The sequence below is a fragment of the Lacerta agilis genome, chromosome 2 (genome assembly GCF_009819535.1).
Source record: "Lacerta agilis isolate rLacAgi1 chromosome 2, rLacAgi1.pri, whole genome shotgun sequence".
NCBI lineage: Eukaryota > Metazoa > Chordata > Lepidosauria > Squamata > Lacertidae > Lacerta > Lacerta agilis.
The window spans coordinates 32,127,343-32,154,730 of record NC_046313.1 but is presented as its reverse complement, the minus strand read 5'-3'; the positions used below and the strand labels follow the sequence as shown (position 1 = coordinate 32,154,730).

The 27,388-nt window shown below is 43.8% G+C and overlaps 1 protein-coding gene across 1 annotated transcript in view; it reads left to right on the top strand.

Moving 5' to 3' along the window:
- Positions 1-797: 797 nt before the first annotated feature.
- Positions 798-27,388, top strand: part of UNC13D (unc-13 homolog D) — a 36,924-nt gene continuing 10,333 nt past the window's right edge. The window contains exons 1-24 of the mRNA XM_033139347.1: positions 798-1,015; positions 5,480-5,512; positions 8,815-8,922; positions 10,139-10,198; positions 10,824-10,890; positions 11,059-11,251; positions 12,629-12,673; positions 12,921-12,992; positions 13,177-13,246; positions 14,247-14,351; positions 15,268-15,360; positions 15,570-15,673; positions 16,672-16,789; positions 17,411-17,535; positions 18,434-18,524; positions 19,066-19,122; positions 19,471-19,568; positions 20,290-20,341; positions 21,693-21,823; positions 22,752-22,872; positions 23,471-23,614; positions 24,569-24,667; positions 24,830-25,036; positions 26,267-26,335. Of these exons, the coding sequence (XP_032995238.1) occupies positions 959-1,015; positions 5,480-5,512; positions 8,815-8,922; positions 10,139-10,198; positions 10,824-10,890; positions 11,059-11,251; positions 12,629-12,673; positions 12,921-12,992; positions 13,177-13,246; positions 14,247-14,351; positions 15,268-15,360; positions 15,570-15,673; positions 16,672-16,789; positions 17,411-17,535; positions 18,434-18,524; positions 19,066-19,122; positions 19,471-19,568; positions 20,290-20,341; positions 21,693-21,823; positions 22,752-22,872; positions 23,471-23,614; positions 24,569-24,667; positions 24,830-25,036; positions 26,267-26,335 (2,319 nt within the window). The 5' untranslated portion in view covers positions 798-958. The remainder of the gene's footprint in view (positions 1,016-5,479; positions 5,513-8,814; positions 8,923-10,138; positions 10,199-10,823; positions 10,891-11,058; positions 11,252-12,628; positions 12,674-12,920; positions 12,993-13,176; positions 13,247-14,246; positions 14,352-15,267; positions 15,361-15,569; positions 15,674-16,671; positions 16,790-17,410; positions 17,536-18,433; positions 18,525-19,065; positions 19,123-19,470; positions 19,569-20,289; positions 20,342-21,692; positions 21,824-22,751; positions 22,873-23,470; positions 23,615-24,568; positions 24,668-24,829; positions 25,037-26,266; positions 26,336-27,388) is intronic.

The window sequence follows — 27,388 nt, the reverse complement described above, 5'->3', positions numbered from 1 at the left end:
GGTATATAGGAAACTTGTGTCTCAGAAAACTTGGCCGTGTGCACAAGACACAGTGCAAATACATCCCATCAAGTACCACTCACTCGCGTGGATGGGAATCATGGGGATGCAGTTAATTTGCTAGTGTGTTGACAAATGTGTGCAAAAGCACAGAAGAGCCAGATCTCTGTGACCCACATGGTGAAGGTGTGGGAGCCACACGGTGAATTGGTGAAGGGAAATTCTTTGCAGTTAAACCTGGACATGATAGCAAGCACTATTTACTGAGCTTGCTTACCTAGGGAAATTTCCTTAGCCCTGTAGGAGTGTAGGACCTTTGCATACATCACAGGTGTGGGGGTAAAATAAGGAGGGGAAGGCAGCTTCTCACAGCACTGAGGCAGGTGGAAGGATGGGAGAAAGCTGCTGAATGGTGCAGTCTGTCCTTGCCAGGAGGACTAAAGATATGTGCTCTGTTTGGGATCTGAGAGTGCTTCCTCAGAGGTCTTGAGCCTGTCCTTAGCTTAGCGCATGGGAATATGCAGTACTAATTTCCAACATGAATATGAATTTGCTTTGTTTGTGCAGAGGATTTATGTCACACCCCTATCAGTGTAACTCTCAAGGCAGCTGAATGCAAATACGTACAGAGAAACGAATCAAAGAAAGGGCGATAAATTTGTTTTGGATCAGCCACCAGTGCAACAGAGGTCTCCACATGCTCTAGAGAAATGACAACTCAGTAACTGTGAAAGAGGGCCGGGTACATTTCCGTTTGCTGTCACAGTGGTCAGAGTGTGATAAAAGAGTGTGGTTTCCTCTTAAGCATGTGAGAGCTGATGGGAACACTGTGCTGGCAGGGACAGGCTTCTGAGTTCAGGGTTCAGCCTCTGAAGAGTATATACACTCTGCTGGTGGCATCTTCCTCCACTTGCTCAGGCTTTCCCTATTGCTCAGGCCTTCCCTAGACCAGCCAAGTATGGAGGCTGACAGAGAGACCCCAGTGGGGAAAACCCCTGGGAAAGACAACAAAAAAGTATGTAGTCTTTTCTTTCACTTTAGAATGTTCTTTAGCGGCAAGTTACAGCTCTTGCTTTTCCATCTCCTCCCTTTCATGTTCTGCTTCAACCTGCTGAGATACTGAAACCTTTGGGGGTGCTTTAGATCCCATTCTTAAATTTCTGAATATATTTATTCTAAAGAGCGTTTTAGATGCGCAACCACCCTGCAGGGTAAGTTAGGCTGAGAGGCCATGGAGCTACTTAATGACGATTTTCGACCTGGATTTGTTACATCAAACCCAGTACTCTAGCTACTGGTCCTTACCTTGAGGTCTAGCTTTGACCTACCTTTTGTGGGACAGGGGTTGAGATGCCCTGGCAGTTGCAGTCTTGGAAAAGAATAGTGTGCAAACCACACGAGCCAGATCGTGAAGGAACATCTAAGGGCTTTTTGCTTCTTGATATTTGTCAAGTCCTTGCATAACATTTGGTGTAACTTGTTAATTTTGCATGTGCAAAATCAGCTAGCGTTAAATACTTCCTGGTGGTGGAGTTCCCCTGAGTGGGTTAGTTGAAGAAGGAATGGCCTTGACAAATAATATCTCCACTGACCATAGACAACCATGCCACGTTTTCTTGCATTAGCTACTCAGGGCTTAACAAGTAGCTAGTCTCTGTTACAGTTGGGTAGCCGTGTTGGTCTGCCATAGTCAAAACAAAATAGGAAATTCTTTCCAGTAGCACCTTAGAGACCAACTGAGTTTGTTCTTGGTATGAGCTTTCGTGTGCATGCACACTTCTTCAGATACACTGAAACAGAGGTCACCAGATCCTTAAATATAGTGAGCTAGTCTCTGTTCATCAAGCAGTTTATGACTTGTTGATCTGATCCAGTATCCTTTCCCTCCTGTGGTCGTTTCTGATGCCTTGCAAGTTAGGAATTGGGAGGAGAATACTATTGATGCAAACCTGCCTTTTAAATTCCTAATCAGAAAACAAAGACTCATCGGAGCAAGTCTTGTTTCTTACTGCGCCGTAAAACTCCTTTCCAGCGCCTCACCCCCCCCCCCCCTGCACTAACCAGTTACGGCTATGGTTATGGAATGGTGTGGTTCTCTTATTTCTAAAAGAAAGAAAGCACAACTTGCGAGTCAGCAAGCAGCAACTCACAACACTTGTTATAGTGGTGTTTGTTTTTACAATGTGGAAAATGTCTGACAGGGATCTTAAAATAAATAAATCCATATTTTAAGAAACCAAACATTCCACATCTCTCTAGATCTTCCTAATAAAGCAGGTGGCGCTGTGGTCTAAACCACAGAGCCTAGGGCTTGCCGATCAGAAGGTCGGCGGTTCAAATCCCCACGACGGGGTGAGCTCCCATTGCTCGGTCCCTGCTCCTGCCAACCTAGCAGTTCGAAAGCACGTCAAAGTGCAAGTAGATAAATAGGTACCGCTCTGGCGGGAAGGTAAACGGTGTTTCTGTGCGCTGCTCTGGTTCGCCAGAAGCGGCTTAGTCATGCTGGCCACATGACCCAGAAGCTGTACGCCAGCTCCCTTGGCCAGTAATGCGAGATGAGCGCCGCAACCCCAGAGTCGTTTGCGACTGGATATAATGGTCAGGGGTCCCTTTACCTTTATATATCATTCTGCTTTATTAAAAGGTATTTTTTAAAGAAAAATTGCTTGGTTTTGCTTATGTATATGTTGCTGACTTTGATAATGATTCTGTGTGTGTGCGCGCGCTGTGTTAGGTTTAAAGTTGCAATAAAGTTTAAAAAAACAAATGGAAGGTCATGATCACTCATGGTGGGTGGACAGAATTAGGAAGAAGCATTGGCATATGTTCTTGTTGCCTTGCAGGGCAGTGCTCATGATGGGCTGATTTTGTGTTGAGGGGGTATTGATTGCAACCAACCACAAGCTGCAAATGGGGGTGGGGGTGGGGGGGGTATGCACCACATTCTCCCCTACCCTCAGTTTTACCTGACCTTCACCCTTCCCTTTGAAGCATTTTTCTCCTGACTACCAGGACAACTCTAGTGAAGCTAGCATGCTTATGTTAGCTGCAGACTATTGTCGGAGCAATGGGTGTGTGTGGAATTGGTTTCCTTCTACTTTCCTTGGGCAGGACCATTATTCTATACATACAGCACCTGCAGTGTTATCTGTAAACTGGGAGGGTAGGTAGCTGTTAGCCAAATCATTTTCTTCCTGGAACACACATTGGGACATTGCTTCCTCTCGCTTTTCAAACCAGGTTCACAGACTTACTAGTGCATCTTTTTAATACTCCTCATTAACTTGTCTGGGCTCCTAAGAACCCACATATATGATGCCAGCATTTATTGCTCACTTTCTCCAGCTGGTGATTCCTCAGGCTGAGGACAACCTCCCAGCAGTTTTCTTGTGCAGTACATTTGCTGGGCAGACAGTCAGAGAAGCCTCGTCTTCAGTTTTCTGTCTCTTGTGTAAAGTACACAGCAGAGCTATAAAAGGAAATAATTTCATTTTCAAGCTACTGTTCCCAGTCTTTTTACCATAGTAATGTGTCAGTAGTTAAGGTTGCTCCAGGTTTCCTTCTGTTGTGCCCAATCCCTGTAAGATTGCTTGCAATAAATATTAATGCCTGCAACCCATTGTGTTTAATAAAGAAAGGGTTGTTGTAGTTTTGGTTGTTGTTTACAATATACTGTGAAATCATGTAAATATTAAAGAGGAGTAGAGCTGTTTTTTGTAAGAAAATGTAAATATTGAGGGTAGTATCCAATAAAAGTCGTTCCATTCTCCCTGCATAGACCCTGGACCCTCCCCATAGCAGCTCCAGAGGGTTGGGGAAACCCCCAGAACAGCTTAAATGGGTACATGAGGAGAGGGAAGGAAAGTTCCATTGTGCATCCAGAAGTCTGTGTTCGAATGGAACTGCTTCATTGCATGCTGCCCTTAATTCACGAGACAAATAAACAGCCAAATTGTTACTGGCTGTTGTTTTCTTCTAAATGTTCCTGAGATGTATGTCTACCTGAGAACCTAGATGCCCTGCCGGCTTGCTCCAGATTTTGGGAAATGCTCTGTTCTTGTTGTTGGGGAAAGGATCTGCACTTGTACTTTAAGGCACCCACATCTCTATAGAATGTTTTGTAATTATTTAAAACAAAATAAAAAATAAAAAAATTGCTTCCAGTAGCACCTTAGAGACCAACTAAGTTTGTTCTTGGTATACTTGGTATAAAACTTAGTTGATCTCTAAGGTGCTACTGGAAGGAATTTTTTATTTTTTATTTTGTTTTGACTTTGGCAGACCAACACAGCTACCTACCTGTAATTGTAATTATTTAGCATTGTTTGAGTGTTAAAAAGGAGAGTAATTGCCTTCTGCTTTTCTTCCCCCTGTCTTTATTGAAAATAATAATAATAATAATAATAATAATAATAATAATAATAATAATAATAATAAATTTTTATTTATACCCCGCCTTTCCCCGACAAACTGGGCTCAGGGCGGCTAACACCAATAAAATCACAACAAAAACATAAAACAGTTCATTAAAATACAGATTAAAATACAATTTAAAACTAAATCTCAACTTCAGCCTCATTTTTAAGTAGCCCACCAATCACCCCAAAAGAACGAAACATCATGGTTAAACTGAAACCAACCCAAAGGCTAGGTGGAACAGCTCCGTCTTGCAGGCCCTGCGGAAAGATGCCAAATCCCGCAGGGCCCTGGTCTCTTGTGCCAGACTGTTCCACCAAGTCGGGGCCAGTACTGAGAAGGCCCTGGCCCTAGTTGAAGCCAACCTAGCATCCTTGTGGCTCGGGACCTCCAACAAATTTGAGGACCTTAAGGTCCTACCTGGGACATACCAGGAGAGGCGGTCCCTTAGGTATGAGGGTCCTAAGCCGCATAGGGCTTTAAAGGTCAAAACCAGCACCTTAAACCTGACCCTGTACTCCACCGGGAGCCAGTGCAGCTGGTAAAGCACTGGATGAATGTGGTCCTGCGGCAAAGACCCCGTGAGGAGCCTCGCCGCGGCATTCTGCACCCGCTGGAGTTTCTGGGTCAGCTTCAGGGGCAGCCCCGCGTAGAGCGAGTTACAATAATCAAGTCTGGAGGTGACCGTCGCATGGATCACTGTGGCCAGATCAGGGCGAGAGAGGTAGGGGGCCAACTGCCTAATACGGCGGAGATGGAAAAATGCCACCTTTGCTGTAGTAAGATTTATTTGGGAAGGTAGAACACTTTTAAATATGGTATAATGATTTTTTAAAACTTGCTTTTGCTTATGTATATATTGCTGATTTTAATGATGTTTTTTGTGTTGTGTTTTAAAGTTACAATGTGGTAAGCATTTGTGATAATGCATTTGCCCCATTTTGGGACCCCTCCTGATCCATTCTGCTGAGTAAGACCCTACATTCATGCCCCAAAGTCTTACTTTGACAGAACCACTGATTACAGCTTGTCATTGAAAGTATTTTTATTTTCTTTTTCCCAGATGGACCTGTCCCATAAATTCTCTAAGAGAGAGGTAAGAATCTAACATTCATTCCCAATAGTATACAATCAAAGAGCCCTGGTGGACCATGCCAAAGGACCAGTAGTCCAGCATCTTTATTTCCAACAGTGGCCACCCAGGGGGGCTGCACACACACCATGCGTTTTAAGTGCATTGCTTCCCCCAAAGAATCCTGGCAACTGTAGTTTGTTTTAAGTTGCTGGGAACTGTAGCCCTGTGAGGTGGAAACTACAGTTTCCAAGATTCTTTGGCTGGAGGAATGTGCTTTAAAAGTATGGTCCATATGTACATGCCTCTGGAAAACGTACAAAGAAGGGTTTGAAGGTATCCTGACACCTGCTATTCAGAGCCTGTATTGCCTCTGCTCTGAACCTAGAAGCTTCATTTAGCCATCACAGCTTATAGCCATTAACACATTTTCCTCCATGAATTTGTCTAATCCCTTTTAAGGCCATTTAGTTCATTGACTGCCTCCACATCTTCAGGCAATGAATTCCTTAAGGTAATGATGCATTCTGTGAAATGGTACTTTCCCTTTTGTGTGTGTGTGTCTGGGTTATGCAGCCAGATTCAGTGGGTGAGCTCGAATACTATGTACTGTTTTTTAAAAAGGGACAGATTTGTTTTCTTCAATCATCATTGCACAGGTATCTAACTATTGTGAACTTGTTGTTATTGTTAATTACCCACCCTTCACTGTAAGGCCTCTGAGCCGGTTACAACAATTTAACATACAGTTTAAAACAGTTTAAAAACTTACAAAAAAAATAATTATACAAAAAGATGGGTGGGTCCTAAAAATGTACCGGTATATCTCAGGTGTCAGAAGCAGAGGTGGAGAGGTGCATTTCAGCATGAAATAAAGCGTGAAACCAGGATGGATTTGATTTAAATCAAATCATGATTTAAATCACTAGTCAGTAAGGCTTCATTTAAAGCATTTTTATTTTTTTTACAGAAAGACTAATTCTTGCTGGTATAATCTTAATATTTACAACCAGATGAAGATTTCATTTTTGGAATAATAAATTTTCAGAGTAGTTTTTACAGTTATATCAAAAATTACTGATTTTGTTATACTATTAGAAATACATTGACAGATAATTATGAAATTATTGTGAGGTTTAACAAGTTAACTGTTTATATTTGGACAACTTTTCTGCTGTACTTTATTGGAAGGAGAAAAATAATAATTTCCTTAATAATAACTTAAACAATTTCTTTAACTAAAACAATAACATTATAGCATATGTATCCATGTTTGTTAACCCATGTGGTTAAACAATTTTTTTTTAAAAAAACCAAAACCTTAGACTGAGTTTTAGCACGCATGAAAAACTTAACACAAATCATTATTCAGTGGTACCTCAGGTTAAGAACTTAATTCGTTCCGGAGGTCCATTCTTAACTTGAAAGTGTTCTTAACCTGAGGTACCACTTTAGCTAATGGGGCCTCCTGCTGCTGCCACTGCACCGCCGCTACGCAATTTCTGTTCTCATCCTGAATCAAAGTTCTTAACCCGAGGTACTATTTCTGGGTTAGCGGAGTCTGTAACCTGAAGCGTCTGTAACCCGAGGTACTACTGTATCCTGATGAATAGCCTTTGGACTATACTGTAACTTAAATAGAAAGCTATCTTTAGGGGGGAAAATTCCCTCCAAAAGCATTTTATTTTAAAAATCTGATTTAAATTTTAAAAAATATGATTTAAAGAAAAAAGTTGATTTTTAAATATATATATTTTTAAAAACCATTGATTTTTATCTACCCTGTGTGAAACACACCCACACCATGCCATACGCATGACAAACATCTGTTACAAAAACAACCATTCAGTATGAAGGCTTCCATTAACAATTTGGTAGATTAAAGTCAGTGAAGGTGAAGACAGCAGGTATTACTGGTGTCCTAAACAGGCCAAGCTCTATGCAGCCCCCACTGCAGCCATTCCTTCTGACCATCTCCCTTTCCTCTGGTTCTCACAACTCTCTGACCCCAACTGCACCATCTCTGTGGTTAACATAGAGGGGTTTTTTAAAAATAGAAAGCATACCCTTAGGTTGTCTAGCAATTCCAACTCTACTTCCTCTTTCCCTGAAGCTGGCAAAATAGCTTGCTGAACTGAGCCAAAAATTGCATCAGCCATGGGGTTAGAACTTTTCTGAAAGCTACTTGTTATGTGCCTCTGTAGGGGTGCTGCCCTGTTCCATATCCCCAGCTGGTTGGACTGGTCCCGAAAACAAGATGTTGATCAGTTGTTGACTTTTCTATAATGAATTTAACTTTTTAACCACCCCATGATTACATGAGATTTCTGCATTTAGCAGAGCTGTTTCCTGTGCAGGTGCCTTTGTGATGTACCTGCTCCTAGTTTGTTGTGGCAGACTGTCAACTTCACTGTGTTAGGTTGGTTAGTGTGGCTGTGACTCCTGATCATCGTTGCTGCTTTGCTCATCTTCCCATCTTCTTGGCAAGCCCAGAGCTCAGGAAGCAAGTCATCCAAAGCAGCAGGGGAGCTGTCCATCTACAGAGACTCTCTAGCTGGACAGCTCCCATCACAGACAGCAGACGGAAGATGAGTCACAGCAACTGCCGTGCACCAGCTGGGCAGCTTTATAGCTGATTTTACTTCTCCATCCCGAAGCAGCAGCAGGACGCTGATCCAGAGCACATATTGTTTCTGGCTTCCTTCTCCTTAGCAGCACTAAGAGAAGGGAGGCATTGTGTTGTCAGATATATGCTGCACTTTGCACTTTCTGGGCTGGCTCTCTACTCAGATCTGCTGTTGTTTCTGCTCCTGGTGGATTTTGAGGATCTAGCACTGGAGAATAGGGCCACTCATGGTGTATTAGGTTCTTTCTGACTGGGGCACCTTTCTGGGTGATGATCTCCATAGGTGCTAGGGGCACCATTGGAATCTCCCTCCTCCAAGGTCCTGTTGGCATCCATTTGCCTTGAGACACAATACGCGTGCCTCTAGGGCTGAAGTCAAAGTGCTGTGTTAGTCAAAAAGAAGGGCAGGTTGGTCATGTCAGGTTGGAAGGGGGTTCTGCCATCTGCCATGTGATAGTTGGTTTGAATCCTATGGGCTCCTGGCTACATCCACCTCTTTAATTCTACATCATGAAATCCAACCCTGAGATATGTTAAAATGGATTATTAGTATGAAAAACTCTTCCCTCAAGAACAACAACCTTATTCTGTTCAAGGTTCCCTTTGGTTAACCAATCCACAATAAAGTGAGAATGCAGGGACAGTAACCCAGAAAACTTTGGTTTGTTTTTTTTTATCTGTTTCTAATGTGCTGTTGCAGCGCACCCTGCTATATGAAGAGGTCCTCTACACCATTCTCCATCGCTTGGGCAAACCAGAACTTACCCATGTTGCTGATCCAGATGAGCTGTACGCATATGTGCAGAAGGTCAGATGAAAGCCAAGTCCATCTTGTCTCACTAATATTCAGCCTAAAGTCTGGCATCCATCTCTGTTTGGGGTTGTGTTCTTGCCTTGCCCATTTCTTTGCCTACCACCGCAAGAAATGACTGTCTCAGTTTTGTTAATATCCCCACCACCATCACACCCACAAGACATCCCAAAGGACATCTTGAGGAAAGTGTTTATTCTCTGCTATATGGAGTCCATTTGTCAGAGAAGAACTGCAGGCAAGTAATGGTGACAGCAGAAGCCAACAGACAAAACTTTAGTTACTTGGTGGCTTCATTCCTTAAGAAGGCCTTATGTTTGAGAGGCCACCAGAAATTGCCTTTTTCAGAAAGCTAGTGGCTAGGCTTAGGATGTTCTGCAGTAGATAATTTTGGTACAACTTGCCCTAGAAGATAAGCAGCAGAAAAATTTTCTGTCCGCACCATATTCTGTGTCCTGTCCCAGCCCCCATTAATATTTATTTAAAGTTGGTGCCACTTGAAATATGTGCTAACCTTTCCTCAGCATCCCTTTTCTATATCTGGGTATTATTGCCTCTTCTGCCATCAAGGTTCCTTTCTCCTCTCTTCCTTTTAATTTCATAATTTGACATGGTGGATACCCAACCCCTTTTCAAGGCCGCTTTCACAATTCCTTGCTACTTCCCACTCCCACAGAGGGTTATGGTTCCCCTTACGTTTTGCAATAAAAGTGATATTCAAGCAAGCAATTTGGTCTCTACTGGGATGGCTGTCTGTTTGGGCACAGAATTAATGCTGTTTGAAAGGTCAGGAAAGACGTACATATGGAGAATGTGCAAGCAGCTATCCTGAGACATCAAGGGGCAATGAAAACAGAAGCCCTAAGAACAGTAACAAATAGTTCTTCTTTTAAGCGAAGCATGGGGAACCTGTGGCCCTCCAGTTATTGTCGGGACTCTAGTTCCTATCAGCTTCTGCCAGCATCACCAGTTGTCAGGGGTGATGGGAATTGTAGCCTGGAGAGCTATCAGTTCCTCGGGTCTATTTTAAGCCATTATATGTGCAATCTAAAATACCAGTAATCCGTGTCAAGGCTATAAGGGACTACTCTTAGCATGCCTGCTCAATGCTGCCTCCTTTCACTGAGCTCAAGGTGATGGACCTCGCCCCACTTCATGCAGTATTATAAAACCAAGTAGTCTCTAATTATTTCCTTTCCAATATCTCAACCAGGCCTTCAGTATGGATCCAGAAGAGCATGATATTCTACTACAGAGGGTCAAAGAGCTAGAGGTAAAGTCTAAGGGGAGGGGAACTCAGACCTTCTCTTTATCTGGGTCTCATAACTCTCTCCAGACCACACCTTCTCCCTAGCCATGCCCCTCACCAGCTCTGCTTCACACACACCATGAGTGTCTTTCCTAACTGCTTGCACTTCCTTGTTCTCTGGCAGAATGACAAACATGACACAGGTGTTACAGGTCACTGCAGCAGCTCCCCCCCCAAATGTCTCTGGTCCTATGCACACCAAGAGACAGAACTCTGGGCCTCCCCCTTAAACTCCCCCGCTAAACGCCCTTGCCTTGCAAATGCCCCCTGTTGGGAGCTCCCAGGATCTGCAATGAGCAAAGTTTGACTGCTGCTGGTTGCTAACTCCTCCCTCAGCCTGGCTTCCTGTCAGTTGTAACTCCTCCCCCTTAGATCCTGTGTTCCCACAGAGCCACCAGCCACACACATACCTCTCGGGGCTCCAAAAGACACAATCTCACTCTCTTCAGTCTCCTCCAGCAATCCTTGTCCCTGTTTCCGAGGTCTGTTCGCAAGCTCCCAGGATCTGTACTGTGGATCTGTTCTGTGCTGTTTTTTGAAAGATTGAATGACTTGCAAGTTAAATGTATTCTTTCTATTTCTTCTTCAGAAACCAATTTTTTGTCTTAAAGCAACTGTGAAGCAAGCCAGGGGCATTCTGGGTAAAGATGTCAGTGGTGAGTGAACAACTCAATAGGGTTCCTACTTCAACTCAGGATGGGCTTCTTCCTGTAAAACACTGAGAACATGAGAGTATTTTCCAACTCTCATCGTGTTGGTGGTGATGGGGCCTTAACATATAAAACGATCCCTGTATGTTTCAATAGCTACTTCTGTGCTTGCAGGATTCAGCGACCCATACTGCCTCCTAGGGATAGAAGAGAAAACTCGGGACTCTTCCATCAGTGGTGGCTCCCGCCAAGAGAACAAAAAGCGATCAAAGGCTGTGGTGAAGAATCTGCTCCCTGAAGACCAGACTCACCGCACCCAAATCATCAGTCAGACTCTAAATCCTGTGTGGAATGAAACCTTCATCCTGTACGTCTTGATTCCTTAAGAGAGTGTGTTTTGCTTCTGACAATTTGGGGTGCTTCCTCTTCCCACTCCTTGCAGGAACCACAGGCAAGAACCAGATCTCCAAATCTGCCTCTCCTGTGTATGTAAGCATCGCCCATGAAAGTAGCAAGGGGGTTGGCAGCTGGCAAAAGGGGTAGTGTGCAGGTTATCCTTATTGGAGAAGTGATTCTCTAGTAATTTGACGTTTTGCAGCATGGTTTGAGGCCACTGCCATGAGATCCAGACTAATATTCAGCTTCTCTGGGTGGCATACCCAGAGAAAGTGGCTTGTTGCCCTATGAGAAGATCAGATAGATGAATATATATAGCTGTCTGCAAATCCAGGACAATTCTAAAAATAATGCCTATAATCAGCTGGTTGTCATAATGAGGTAGGCTTGTTTACATATGGCTGTTATGGGGGTTGTTTTGCTTTCATGGTGTAATGTATTTATATTCATGTTTTCAGATGTGTTATGTAGGTTTGCCTGGAGACTTTCAGGTAGCAAGTGGCTAACAAGCCTAATATATAAATAAATCCTTGTGCATAGTGTGCCCTTCGCCATTTGTTCACAGGGCAGAAATGCATCACGTAAAATTAGTAAAATAAACAGTGAACGCTATAAAATGTCAAAAGAATAAAACAAAACATCAGCAGGGTATAAAAGCAGGCGATTAAAATTATCAGGGTGGTTCCCAACACCAGCACTTTCCAAAGTTCTGGGGAAAGAGGTACCTCTTAAGCTTCTGGTAAAAAATTATCAATGCATAAACTGCAACAAGACCGAAAATATGAAAGCAGTGCTGTATTGAACTCTTTAAGAGCACATATATCAAAATATAAATAATGTGACATATTACATGTTGCTTAACTTGTATTGGAAGACAGAACCCTGGTTGAAAGTTCACTTTGACTAAGTCGATGTTTCCCAAACTTAGGTCTCCAGCTGTTTTTGGACCACAACTCCCATCATCCCTAGCTAGCAGGACCAGTGGTCAGGAACTGATAGGAACTATAGTCCCAAAACAGCTAGAGACCCAGGTTTGGGGAACACTGGACTTAAATGGTCCTTTTACATCCCATCTATTTAATTATCTGGCATCCTTGGGAAGAGCGACAACACCACATTCTCCAGAAGGAAATGCACCCAAGTCCTTCATTTGCATTACTGGCTGATAGAAGCTTTTTTTGCCTGTGCAGCTGCTTATTCTTTGGTATATTGTTAGCTGTAATCATAGTTTGCTTTAATTGCAACATTATTTATTTTGGTTCTTTGGAGGAAAGGTGGGATAAAAATGGAGTGAATTTTCACCTGCATATTCATTGCATTAATAAAATGTTCCAATTTTACTTTCCAGGGAGTTTAAAGATATAGAGAACGCCTGGTTACATCTAGACATGTGGTAAGTAGGGTTGGGTGTTATTCCTCACAGCACTTGTTCCCCCTGTGACATTTAAATTGTAGGCCTTCAAAGATCTCTGTGGAGTTGCACCCTCACAGAAATATACCGCTTTGCTAATGTCAGTCCATCTGTCCAGAATACTAAATTGTGTTTTGGCTGCTACTCTTCTCATTTTGTTTCCATCTCTCTCTCTCTCTCTCTCTCTCTCTCTGTTTCACTAGTACATCTTTAAATCTGTTTCTTGTAGGGACTCGGATGATGATGTCGAAACTGTGCGCCAAAAACTGGGAGAGTTAACAGACCTCCATGGCCTGAAGAGGTTTGTACTAACCATGGGCCTTTTCACGTTAATGTAGGGTTACCCAGAGAGGTTATTAGACGTACAAGAAAAAGGCATTTAAAGCACAAAATGGAACAATATTCTGTGCTCTTCTGTGCAAGAGAAGTCTTCTTCCCCCCCTCCCCCCCATTTCACCCTCTCTGCTTTGCTTTTTCCTCTCCAGGATTTTTAAGGAAGCTCGCAAGGACAAAGGGCAGGATGACTTTTTGGGGAATGTGGTACTTCGGCTGCAGGTGAGGAAGGGAAGAGCGAATTGTCATGGCAACATTTTACCTGTCAGCATCCTTGTCTTCCTTGAGCCATGGTTAACCCTCACAAATTTGTCACAGCTTCATAATTCACATATCATAAAGTGGTAAACCAAAACTTTGAGTTAGGGAGGTGGGATTCTGTATGTGTCTCCTACAAATACGCATGTGAGATTGTTTGGCATGTGGCTCCCAGAGGGTTGGTTAAGGATAAGTGTGGCCATCAATCAAATAAGTTTAACTATCCCTGCTTTAGATAAAGAAAGCCGTCTTGGTTCATATTTTTTTTAATCCATTGTGGTCCAGGGAAGATGGGACCTGTGTGGCTGCTGGCATGGTATGTACCGTTAGAAGAGATCCAGATTCCAGAGTTCATTTTTGTTGTCACTCCAACCTCACTGATCCATTAGGGAGCAGATTCAAATCTGTAATTTACTAAACTGTAACCATATCAACAAATTGTTTAAATGCTGCGGTCTTGTTGAAAATGCATGTTCTGCAATCGGAATTGGTTTGTTGTGTTTTCAAAAAATGCATTTATTTAATTTTCCACAATGTATCAAAGGCTATAATCCAAAACCCCTCTGTTCTGGGCATGGGGTGTATGTGTTGGATTCTGCCACTGCTGGCTTCTGCTGATAGATTGACAGCTCACTGTTTCACTCACCCAACGTGTGGGCAAAAGTGCCACTGGCAGGGTCCCTGCCACAACATCCTGCAGCAAGCCCTGAAATGGAGGGTGAGTAGTTGAGCCGGTCTGGGATCTACTGGATCCTGAGCTGACCCTACTGCTCTCCCATGAGGGCGTTTTGCCCAATCTTGGCCCAATCCCTGTGCCAATTTCAGGCTGGTGCAGCAGCCGTTTACCAGGGTCTGGATGGCAGCCTAACACAATTCAGTGGCGATGCCTCTAATTCACCTGCCAGAACTATCCTAACCTCTCTTTTCATCATCTGCCCATTGTTTTCTCTCTTTGTTTGGACAGGACCTGCATGGCAGAGATGACCGCTGGTGCAGGCTGGAACCTCGCACAGAAACCTACCCCAACCGAGGACATTGCCACCTGCAGTTCCTTTTTATGCATAAGAGGGTAAGGGAGTGGCCCCTTACCATTTATAGGGTGATATGAAGCCAGCTGGGTAGGGGACTCTGAACTATGTGGTGCAATCTTTGACGATTAGGCTGGCGTGGCATCAAAGTGCAAGGCTTTTTCTCCTGTGTTGTCACGTCCTGCTGGAGGTTTGCTTGACCCAGTCTTTGGTTACCTTCCCAAAGGTGGTAAAGACTTTACCCTTTCAAATGACATTCAGATGTTCTAAAACTGTGTTGTTTTGCTGCTATGGTTTATTATATCTCTATTGGGAATTGGTCTTTTACTAGTATGGGCTTTGTCTCATATATATCTACCCTGCCTTGGTTATATATCTCGGAGGAAGGTAAATGAGATATAAGAGACACTTTGTCATGTGTTCTAATATGGGTCAATGTTGTGATTGAACATGTAGAGACCAGCAATCCCCAGTATTGTGGGAAAGTGTGTGTGCAACTGGGCATGTATGCAGGGCCGGCTCTGTTGTTAGGCAGAGTAAAGTGCCTGCCTCAGGCAGCTCATTTTTGGTGTCATGAAAGGGCAGCAAATGCTTATTTATTGAACTTAGTAATGTATTTTTTACTGCCCTCTGTGAGGGGAAAACTACAATTCCCAGGATTATTTTGGGGGAGCCATGTGCTTCCAACATAATGCTTGCCTGGAGGAACAATCTCCCCCCCCCATGTGCTGTTTCAGGGGTTATTCAGAACACACACACTCCCCGTCAGTTGAGGGAGGCAGAAGGCACGTAGCATGAAGGAGAGGAAGGAAGCCCTCATTTTGCTAGCAGAAGTCTTTGTGTGGGCTTCCACTGGCGGGGCCCAGTTAGTTGATTCTGGTCTGTCGTATGTATGCAAAGAACACCCTCTTCTAGTTCTTTCTAAAAGCTGGATGCCTGACATTGTTTCCTTTCTAGAGAGCCACCTCAGCCAGCAAGACACAACAGAGCTACACAGTCCACCGGCACCTCTTTCAGCAGATGGTTTCTTACGAGCTTCTTCAGCATCAGGTAAATGATGGACTTGACTTGGTTACTCCCTGCTTCCTTCCATCTAGTTCAGTAATCTAATCTAGGTGAGTGGCGCTAAATGGAAACTGAGCGCTTCAGCAGAAAGAAGCACAAAGCCAAGAGTCTCACAGAGCAACTGGTTGCTGGAGCTTCTCAAAGCAGTCATGATGTCAACAGGACTGCTACAGTCTCCTTCCTTTCCCTTGCAGGCGGGCAGCACTTCCTGGAATGGAGAGTTGAGCAAACATGCCAGTACAATCTTGTATCTGCATGCTACACAAAAAGATATTTCAGACTTCCACCAGGTTATGGCGTGAGTATCTCCTGCACTCTTCCACCCGAGGCAACAGCATATTGCCATGTGGAAGTTACTTCAGCAATCAAATGGCATTAGGAGTTAGGGAGCTTCCAGACTATCGCTATTTTCAGGGGTGATTCAATCGCATTCCAGCAAATTCTGATTGTAGTTGGTTGGGAGGTCTTGCTTAACAAGTCTGCTTCCCCCAAAAGATTGGATTTTTTTTTCTGACGCGGACCAAGTGATAGGGAAATGCACCGGATGGTGTGCATAACACTGGCGTTGATGCAGTATTCACAAACAAACCAGAACAAATGCTCATTAAGTAGCCAATGTCATCTAATCTCTCTGCAAACAAATTGGGATGGGTGCTCAATAAAAGAAGTCATCTGGTAGCTCCCTTAGTCACAGATGCCTTCTGCTGATTCCTCTGTCAATCCTAGAATCCCATTCATGAGTTTGATTCATTTCCATATACTATGCACACATTGTGACCCCACTCCCCTTTGAATAGACCTTTCCAGAGCTATTGACAGAAGAGCCCTCTTCTCTCCCATTGCTTAGCAATCTCCAGTAACCAGTTTCAGCTTCTTCCACCTGGAGGTGGTGCAATGGGTCAGTGCTTGTGGCTGTCAACCAGAAGGTTGATGGTTCAAGTCCACTCAGGGGCAGCTATGGACAGGATTCCTGCGTTGCAGGGGGTTGGACTAGATGACCCTCAGAATCCCTTCCAACTCTATGATAATTCTACAAAAATCTAAATTCCACCCCCGAGATATATTAAGAAAACCAAGCCCCAGTTTTCTGCAAAGAGACATAACCTGCACAATTTCATCCTGGCTAATGAATGTGAGCATTTTTTTTAAATTGCAGAACCTGCAGTTCTTTGTTGGGTTGATTTTGGATATTCCTATTCCTTTTGAAGTGACTATTGCTCCTTCCCACTAATTTTGTGGGACATTTATCCTCATCGTTTCAGTGCTTATTGTGTGACTTATCCCTCCTTGACATAGGCACTGGCTTGCTTACAGCAAGCTCTACCAGAACTTGGAGTTTGACAGTAGCTGCCTGCTCCACCAGATCACCAGCATAGAGTACCAGTGGGTGGAAGGTCGATTAAGAGAGGAGCAGGTAAGAAAGAAACCTGGAATTGCAAGCGCTAGTAGAGTAGAATATGCCTGTCCAGCAGGAGACAGCTTTTGAACCATGTTTAACCTAAAAGGAGTTCCTGCTGAATCCCCCATGTGGACTGATGCAGCAACACCTATGCACAGACACGAATATTTAAGCATGCAAAAATGGCCACTGCTTGGCACCTCTCAGTGCTGTGGTTGCCCTTTACCAGGTTCTTCTGCTTCCTCATGCCTTTTTGCTCTGCTTTTGGGTCATTCTGGAAGATCTGTATGGCTCTCGTTACCAACAGAGGAGGAGGAAGGGTTGGGGGGTGAAACCAGCTTTGAGGTGTGAACTGCTTTGAGGTTTTGTGAACTGCTTTGAGGAGTTTTAAATGTTTGACATTTTATTATGTTTTTATATTTTTTTTCTGGAAGCCACCCCAGAGTTGATGGGTGGGGTATAAATAATAAAAGTATTTAAATTAATCAATCCTGAGTGCTTTCTTTTCTCAGCATAGCCTTTGATCATTCTTGGGCAACTGAGGGGGTGGGTCACTTCTCTCAAAAGGTACTCCTCACTAGGTTTGCTATATATAAATAAATAAACAAACGAATTAGTATTTGTTGCTTTCCTCAGAATGTAGAACTGGCCGACTCTTTTCAGTCCTTGCTGGCTTATGGGATTTCTCTCATCCGGAAGTACCAGATTGTCTTTCCGCTTTCTGCTCCTAATTCTACAAAGAAGCTACAATCACTGCTCAGGTGAGCTGTCACAAAGCTTCCCTATGAAAAGGGAGCACAATCACCCCTCCCCACACCTCGGCTTAGGAGAAAAGCAGCAGAGCTGTGTGTCATATTTGCATATTGATGAGTCAGTCCAAGCCTACAGAGGATTTCTCCTTTTGCATCTGTATAGATGCTAAAAAACCTTGAGGGATAAGATAGAACACTGAAGGACCAAAAGTATGGAGTGTAACAGATTACCCAGTGTCATCTTCTGGAATCGCCCTTCCAGCACCACTGTAACCCCATTCGTCAAACTCCCAACCAAAGGTGGGGTTGATGGTGTGGAAAGCCATTAAGAGCCCTGCTAGAAGAGAGATCGCAACTCATGTGTGATAATAATAATATTGATAATAAATTTTTATTTGTATCCCACCCTCCCTTGCCAAAGCTGGGCTCAGAGCGCTTAACAACAAGTAAAAATAGCACAATGTACATAAAATCACACAGTCAATTGATTAAAATGCATTCTAAAATCAAATTAATGGCAACCATTGGGTTAGGGTTCTATGAGGATTACAGAAGGAGAGAGGGGGTCAGACTGTGCCTTGGCCAAAGCCCTGGCGGAACAGCTCTATCTTGCAGACCCTGCGGAAAGATGTCAAGTCCCACAGGGCCCTTGTCTCTTGTGGGAGAGCGTTACACCAGATCGGGGCCATGGCCGAAAAAGCCCTGGCTCTGGTCAAGGCCAGCCTAACCTCCCTGTGGCCCAGGATCTCCAAGATGTTTTTATTTGAAGACCGTAAGGTCCTCCTTGGGACATACCAGGAGAGGCGGTCCCATAGGTACGAGGGTCCTAGGCCATAGGAAAATAAACCCCAAACCTTTATTCAAATAGCATTAAACTTCATCAGTGCTTTTTTTCATTGCCACACAGACTCTTGGTGCAGATGTGTAAAATGAAAGCCTTCAGAGAACTTTGTACAGAGACCCCCGACCTTCAGGAAATGGTGACAGAGGCACTCAAGGTACATGGCCACTGGGCCTTCCCCCCCAAGCTCACATTGAGATATTGAGGACTTCTATATTCCTTCCTTCAGTGTGGAGCTGGAGCTAGAAAATGGTTAGTGTAATCCTGTTTTCCAAAACTGACCACCAGTGCTGGGCTTTGGGTTGTCCGTGACTACCACCCTAGAGAAATCCATGCTTCAGCTCTTCTTCAGAGAGTCTGTTGAGTAAGTAGCATTTCCTGGAAGGCTCAAAAGATCAGTCTATGACATAGCTGTCAACCTTTCCCCTTTTTTGCGGGAAATTCCCTTATTATAGCATTGGGAAACAGCAGGGAGGGTTGACAGCTATGGTCTATGACCCCAGAAACTTTCTCCCTGTCTTGTGTGATCTTTGAGTATCTGGCACAATGTAGCTTCCAACCATCGCCCCAGATAACAATACATTGTTCAGATGTGACTAATCCCTGACTTCACATCTGAATGTGGACTTGTAATGGGCTTGGAAGCATGTGGTGGAACGTGACTGTAGTACTCTTCATTCCTTGTCCTGTTTTCTCAGACTGGAACAGCAGAGTGGTTTCAGATGAAGAAGCAACACCTGAAGCCGATGGTAAAGGTAAATGTGTGTGTGTGTGTGTTTAGTTGGACAGATCTTACACTGAGAGCATGTTGCTAGGTTGTTGAATTCTGCATCTCATAGATTCTGGGATGGATGAAAGTAGGCAATGCATCACACATTGCATTTCTTGTCCATATGGATAGAGCCAAATGAGCACTCATTTGTAGTTAAATGTAATCCAGGCAATTTCCGATAAGGCCCCAGCGCCTTCCTTAATCATTAGCTGGGAAGTGGCAGGGGTGAGATTGTTGGGTGGGGGTGGGGGGAAGAGGTGGCCATATGGCATACTGGTGCTTACTGCCTCAAAAAAAGCACTGTCTGTTCCCTTCTCCATTCCTTTTGCAGACTATGGAGGAGTGTGGGAAGGCCCTGGTCACTCTTCTTCTGGAGGTGAATGCAGATCTCCAGCGGAGCCACAAAACCTATAACAAATATTTCACCAAGTAAGTCTCTGGAAGACATTTTTCTGTTCCCTGCTCGCTCGCTCTCCGCTCAATAAATATGTCCCAAAATCTTTATTTAGCAACAGAAGGTCCAAGCAGTAACTTGAGACCAAGCATAACAGAATCTTACCCCAGTGTTATAGTTGCTAGTTCTTCCCAGGAGAATTAACTATTACTTTACTTAAATACACACACACACACACACACACACACACACACTTATGTATCTCACATCTGGAATTCCTCAGATATTTCTGACATTTTTAGCTACTATTTTTATGGGATGGACACTTTTGAGGACAGGGCCTTAGAGGACCAGGGTCTCTCCTTATCCTTCCTCAAAATGGACATAGGAACATAAGAAGAGCCTGGATCAGGCCAATGGCCCATCAAGTCCAGCATCCTCACAGCAACTGAGCAGATGCCTGTAGGAATCACACAAGCAGGACCCGAGCACAAGAACATTTTCCCAGCCCCTTTCCCAGTTTCCAGCAACTGTTGGCAAGTCCCAGCATGACAGCTATGAATTACTCTGTGCAACCTGTTTGCCTTTTGGTTGACAGTTATTGGGGGCCCAGCTTGATTGGTACTGAAAGGGACTGGATCTGGCTCTGGGCCTCTAGCTGCAGATTCCTTATTACCGGGCCTGAAAGGATTCAGTAATACAGTGTCTTGGCACATTTCTGACCACCTGTTTCTTCCTCCTCCCCCTCCTGTGTAGCACTGTCAGAGTGGACCTCTTCTCAGTTGCATATCTTGAAATGCAGGAGCAGGTGAGTATCTGCTTTGTGGATCCATTGCAAAGAGGACTCCAGTTCTTTTATGTGCCACAGCAGTGGTGGAAGAGGCTGGGGAAAGGATGAAGCAGTGACTGCCTCAATTTTTGTTTTTTAGTTTTTGTTATAAGCAAGAACTCTGGGCTTCGTCTGCTAGTCCCAGTGGGTGGTGAGATTAATCTGAGTCTTATTCGCGATGAAGCTTCACTTGCCCTGAACCAGCTATGTTCATGTTTCATCTCAGGACTGGTTCACAGCTCCATTTCATCTTGGCTTTGAATCAGTGTGTGTGCCAACCAGCCCTGTGAGTACATGCAGTCTGGCTCAGGTGCTAAGAGACCCTGCTTGTTTTTGGTGTGAGTTTCTGGGCATAGTTTCTCTTGAGTGTTTTGGTGTTGTAGATGCTCCGGGAACATATCTACACCATCAGTCATTAAACACTGATTCAAAATGGGGTGGGTTGTTTTTTTTTGGCAGGGTGTTTTTTTTTAATGTAAACCCTTTTTTCAAATAAGCCCTGTGACAGATTATGTGGCAGATCCATTGAGGATTAATGTGCCACAAATGTGTGCAATCCTTCAGGTTCTTTTCTAGGCGGAAATGTTCTGTGGTTTTCCTTTCACTTCACATGCCTATCGAAGGTTCAGGGTCTTGGGTGGAGTGTCCTGGGTTAGCCTATGAAAGAGCCCTTTTGCATGTTTGGAGCAATGGCATCAATTCAAAAAGAAGGCATACATACATCCTCTTTGTAGACCGAGAACCCTAGTCATTACAGACCCAATTTTCTGCATAGTAGAGGTTGGAAAATGTGGGGAGAGAAACACAGGCCCCAGTATGACTCCACCCTTGCCACCCTCACTTATCTGACAGTGATGGCCTTAATTCCCAGGCAGGTGATGGGTGGTGGTGGAGGAGCAATAGCTAAAATAATAGCAAACCATGCAGGGCTTGCATCTGAGCAGGATGCAAATTGTGACAGTCCTGACCAGGCTTCCTCAAACTCAGCCCTCCAGATGTTTTGAGACTACATTTCCCAGCATCCTTGACCACTGGTCCTGCTAGCTAGGGACCATGGGAGTTGTAGGCCAAAAACATCCGGAGGGCTGAGTTTGAGGAAGCCTGGTCCTGACTGTGCTTGTTAGGGCCGGGATTTTCCAATATCTGACCAGTTGTGTTGTAGGCCAGCTGAATTTTTAAAATAATAGTTTTCAAAGGCTACCCAAAGCACAGCTTATCAAATGAGTCTTCCCTGAGTCAGTAGGAATGGCTGTTTGCCCTCTGAATTGCAGTGCCTGCTGCATGTTCACCAGTTCTCATTGGCCCACTCTAGTTTTTGTTGCCATTCTAGGTTTCCCATTATGTCAAGGAGCAGCTGAGAAAGATTGACAGTGGCATGTCCCAGCTCACAGCGGAGAGTCTTTTTCAGCTCTATCTCAGCCTGCAGGAGCTATATCACATGAAGGACCTTTTGTGCAACAGGTGCTGATCTCTGTGAAGGTCAAAGCTTTTGCTTTCAGTCTTGGGTCTGTTCTTATGGCCACCACATGGAGGCTCCTTATCCGTTTCTCTAGTGTGTGGCCATTTCTCTCTCTCTCTCTTTCTCTCTGCATTCTTGTATGTTTATAGTATTATGAGTTTGGGGATGGGATTAGGCTGCATGTGAGGTCCTTCTAACCCCTGAATCTAGCAAGTGTTAAAAAAAAATAAGCCAGGCTATCTTATTGTGTGTTGAAGTGATTGTCTGGGTGATGGGCCATTAAAGGAAACAAAGGAAAGGGGGCTCTATGTGAGATAGCAAAATAGCAAATGGGTGGGGCCCCTCCATCAACTCAGAGATAGTTAGAAGGACAAAGCCTGAGTTTAGAGTTGAAAGTGGCTTTGATCTAACCTAGAAGTAAAGCAAAAAGCTGGAGAGGGAGTTAGAGCAGCACCTGAGAGCAGTGTTTGATTTCTGTTTGAATCCAAGGCTTGTAGCTATGGGAGAAACAAGATCCTTTTGGGGCATTAATGCTCAAACCCCTCCATCATAGGCTCAGGTTGTATATATGTGCAAATAAACCATAGATCATAAAGAAACCAGTCTCCACTGTGCCTCATTAACATGATAGTATTGCAGCAATAAAGCTGCCAGTGAATTTGCAAAGCTATGCAGGGTCCAGTATGGTTTCAAAAGGAAACATGAACCCTGGAAGCCCTGGAATCCTGCACCGCTTGGAGATTGAGGGTGGTGTGCAACAATGCACAAGGAAGGGCCTGTTGGGACAGACTTGCTATTGTTGCCCCTGACCAGGATGAGTAATCTGCGGAGCAAATTCAGGCAGAAATTTAGCACAAGTTAGATGACTTAGTCTCAGTTATTGAATCTTCCAGGTTAAGTAGGTTCTGGTTTTGTATCTTTTCTTTCCAGGGAAGGTCCTCTTGAACTGACAAACTACCACCAGTGGTTCAAGGAAGCCATCCCCAAGTGGCTCCAGAAGGCATACACCATAGCCTTAGAAAGGACTCAGAGAGCTGTCCAGGTAGACCAGGTAATGAATGGATCCCCATCCAGGGAAGGGTCAATTCTTATTGCTTTCAGCCTTATGGTATCCACATAAAGAGGCTCCTGCATTAACAGGTAACTTTTGCCAATAGAAATAGTGACCGTTCTGGTGAGATGCAAAGCGGGATTAAATCCCAAAAAGAACAATGTGTGCAAAATAATAATCATCATTATTACCGTAGGTTGAAGACACATTTAAGCAGCGCCTTTTTTTCTAAAAAAATGTTTAGAGGTACTCTCATTTTCCTACTCATATTGAAATACTGCCCCTCAATGAGGCCTAACTTAGATTCACAAAATGTTTAGGGGGTATGCATACCCCTGCGTACCCCCCATTAAAAAGCACTGCATTTAAGTAAGCATTTTTTATTTTAATACTCCCTCCAAAGTCCTAATAGCTACTTCCACTGGACCAACATCACTGAAGTAAGTGGAGCATTCTAAATTAAGTGATCGGAGGAACAGCCGGCCAGGTATGAAAATCCCCTTTTGTTCCTAGAGATTCAGGCTCCAAATTAACTGAAGCACTCAACAAATCTGCACTTGATTATTTATGCCCTTTCCCTTCTTTTGTTTCTATTCAGCTGACGCCGCTAGGAGAGCTGAACAAGCACAGCACATCCACGGTGGACTTATCGACTTGCTATGCTCAGATGGTGAAGACCTGGCAGCAACTGGACTGGCCGGATCCTGAAGAGGCCTTCATGATCATGGTGAAATTTGTTGAGGTGCGTATACAGTAGGGATGGGCTGTGTTTCACTTTCATGTGTGATCCACTCATAAGTCTCTTCACTCTTGTTTTCACATTAATCTGTGAATTTGTGCAGAAATCCATACAAAAAATAGCATTTAAATACCCATGTGTGTGTGTGTGTGTGTGTGTGTGTATCTCAAAACAAACAAATAAATTTCAATATACTGCACATACTTCTAAATATACTTTGATACAGCTTTTCGATTGGAGAACTGTGTCATAACATTGAGGAAGTGCAAGAGCTGATGGATTAGTCCTGGAGGTGTAGTATAAAGCCAGATATTCCAATTTAGTAACACTCAGATCCAGTGTGATGCACAGAAACAAATCCTACGAATGTTGGGGAAGATCCACCCCACTGTAAACAACTTTCTACATGAATCTGGCACTTGAAACTTTTAAGATGCTGGAAACAAGGGTGCCATTTGAGAACCTATAGTCCTCAAACAGGCATAAACAGACAGGACCCAAAAACAAGCAGGTCAACAGCAGCTGAAACAACAAAAAGTCCAGTGCTTTGCGCTTGCACCTGGTCTCACAGTTTTTTTACACTTGCTCTTTCATTATACTGTGAGAAGTAGTACTTCAGAAAAGAAGTAATACATTCTTCCAATGGAAAAAAAAGAACCCACCTTAATTTGGGACAGAGGATCGGAATATTTATTTGTTAAGTATTATTATTTCTTAAATATATTTCTTGCCCACTTGCCACCCCTTTGATCCCTAATGACCCGAATTACCCCCCAGACCAGATGTATTTCATTCTTACGATGCTCTTATTGCCTGATGAAGGAATCTCCTCTGCCTATGCCTTCCCACATCCTTGTAGGAAGCAGTGAAATCCATGCGGTGAACTGATGCATTGGGAGTCTTCACCTCCATAGAGCAGAACATCCTCAAGCTTTTTCCTTTTTTTGGACTTCTTAGGACATATGTAAAATTGCTCTGATGTACTGCCGGCTGATCAAGACAAGGGCAGAGGAATTGTCATCAAATAAACACAAAGAGGGAGAAGCAGCAAACAGGGTGAGCGATGGCGCCAGTTTCTGACAAAGGGCGTTGTTCAAGTAGGCTTTTGGGAGGTGGGAAAGTCCTGCCAACTCTTGAGGCTACAGAATTCTGCCATTCTGCTTCACAGGCAGGTTGAATGCATAGGTTTCTTGCTTTATTTCTCCCCCACCCCGCCAGCTCTGCGTTGTGGTGAACAACATCGAGCAGCTCCGCATGATGATCCTGAAGCTGCCGTCCCAGCTGGACTGGGAGTGCCTGGAGCAGAAGACGGGAGCGGTCATTGCGCCAGAGCAGATCCAGCACACCTTGCACCACCAGCTACAGGCTACCGTCACCTGCCTCAACAACGAGATCCGTGGCGTGGTGCAGACCCTGGCAAGCAAAGTAACCTGGCATCCTTGGCATTTCTCTTGATAAGATCAGTCTGGCAGGGAAACATCTGGGAGGGGCATGGCTGGAAATGGCAGAATGGGGCCAACACGAGATCATCCGTGTTTTGCAACCTGTGGTTAAGGCTCCCTAAGATAAAGCTGTGTGTATTCTGCATTTCTGTACAAGAGCCATACTGAGCATGAAGGATTTTGTAGGGGGCATACAATTCAGCATCTCAAGAAACCCAAGATTTGTATGAAAACATTAACATTTTTTAAAAAAAAATCTTATGAAAATTTCACACTGCTCTGTGTGAAATTTCAGAAGCCAGAGCAGAAGAGGGGGGGGGGACCTTCATAGGAAGCTGCCTTTATACGAGACTCAGACCAAATAGCCTATCTTGTTCAAGATTGTTTACATTAACTAGCAGCAGCTATCCAGCATTTCCCACCTGAACTATTTATTCATGCAAAGCAAATGCTCTACCAGTGAGTTTTGCCCTTCAGTACCCCCTGTAGTTCTTTGCCTAAAGCAGCAGAAATGTTGCAAAAACTAGCAAATAGACACACCATTGGCAGAGGTGGTTCCAAGATTGAGGCTGAGGGAGGGTGCTCAGTGGCGGTGGCAGCTGCTGCTGTTCTTGGTCCCCATTCTCCACTTCCTGCTCTTCCTCATCTCTTCCCCCACTGTAGTAAACACATTTTGTATCAGAATACAATGGCAGCCTTTCATACCTGACTAGATAAAAGGTAAGGTAAAGGACCCCTGGACAGTTAAGTCCAGTCAAAGGCGACTATGGGGTTGTAGTGCTCATCTCGCTTTCAGGCCGAGGGAGCCGGCGTTTGTCCACAGACAGCTTTCCGGGTCAAGTGGCCAGCATGACTAAACTGCTTCTGGCTCAACAGGACACCGTGATGGAAGCCAGAGCGCACAGAAACACCGTTTACCTTCCTGATCCAGTAGTACCTGTTTATCTATTTGCACTGGCGTGCTTTCAAACTGCTAGGTTGGCAGGAGCTGGGACAGAACAATTGGAGCTCACTCCGTTGCGGGGATTCAAACCACCGACCTTCCGATCGGCAAGCCCAAGAGGCTCAGTGGTTTAGACCACAGCTTCACCTGCGTCCCTCTTCATACCTGCCTAATGCAGTGATTACTAAGATAATGTATGTGAGCTGCTTTGAGCACTTAGAAAGCATCTTTCCTCAAGTAATAATAAGCGCATGCATTTTTATTTGACAGCTGCAGGCTGGAATTGCCAGACACATCCAAGAGCTGTACACCTGCAGTGCTTCCAGGGACCCAGAAGATGTGAGTCTTGGAATGCCAGAAAAAAATGTGTTGTTTTCTTTTAGGCTATATGCTGTTGCGCTAAACGTGCCGCTTGGCTCTTTTGCCCTATCCATGTCTCATATGCTGCCTTAGCTAGTCCTACATTCAAAAGAAGCCACAGCTGAAACTAATAATGTACTGGTACTCATGCCCCTGGTTTTAACTCTTGGCCTTGAACTGTAATATCTGTGCCTTCTGGAGCTTAGGGCTCTTTGACTTTCCAGCAAATACTGTAGTTTGGCTGTGGAGCAATATGTTAGATCTCTGTAGAGGAGGTGCAGGGAGGTGTTCAGGAGCCACAAAGGAAGGTGTCAGTGGGGCGGCTTGAGTCACTTCAGAACTTTTTTTTTTTAATAATCTTTATTGGTTTTATTTACACACATTAATAATATTTACAGTCTCCTCAATACAAATAAAAAAGAAGGAATAGAAGAAGAAAACAAAGAAAAAGAAAAACACGAGAGAGAAAAAGGTTAAAATTGGTTTACATAACCACACTTCTCACATACATACAAATCTTCCAATCTTTCTTAATGTACTTTCGTTACATCATTGTTTGTCTGCACAGTTTTGATCTTTATTTCTCATTCCTTTATCTTCAATAGTATTCAATATTTATTTAATTACAAGTATCACTCTAGTTCTGCTAATATGGCCTTATTATTGCAATACATTCTTATGTATTCTTTAAATATTTTCCATTCACCAAAAGTTTTCTGTGTCATTTCTCCTCTAACTCCTCCTGTCAATTTCGCCAGCTGGAAATAATCTAACATAAGCATCTGCCACTCTAAGATTGTCGGTACTGATTCGTTTTTCGACCTTCTAGCCACAAGAATTCTAGCTGCTGTGACAGCGTACATAAATAGCGTTCTCATTTCTTTTTTAATTTCCGGGGGCAAAATCCCTAATAGGAAAATCTCTGGGGTTTTTTTGAATGTAATTTTAAACAATTTCTTCAGTTTGTTATATATGTTGTCACTTCAGAACTTCTTACTGAGATGATTCAGAATATGTAAGTTTATGTCAAAA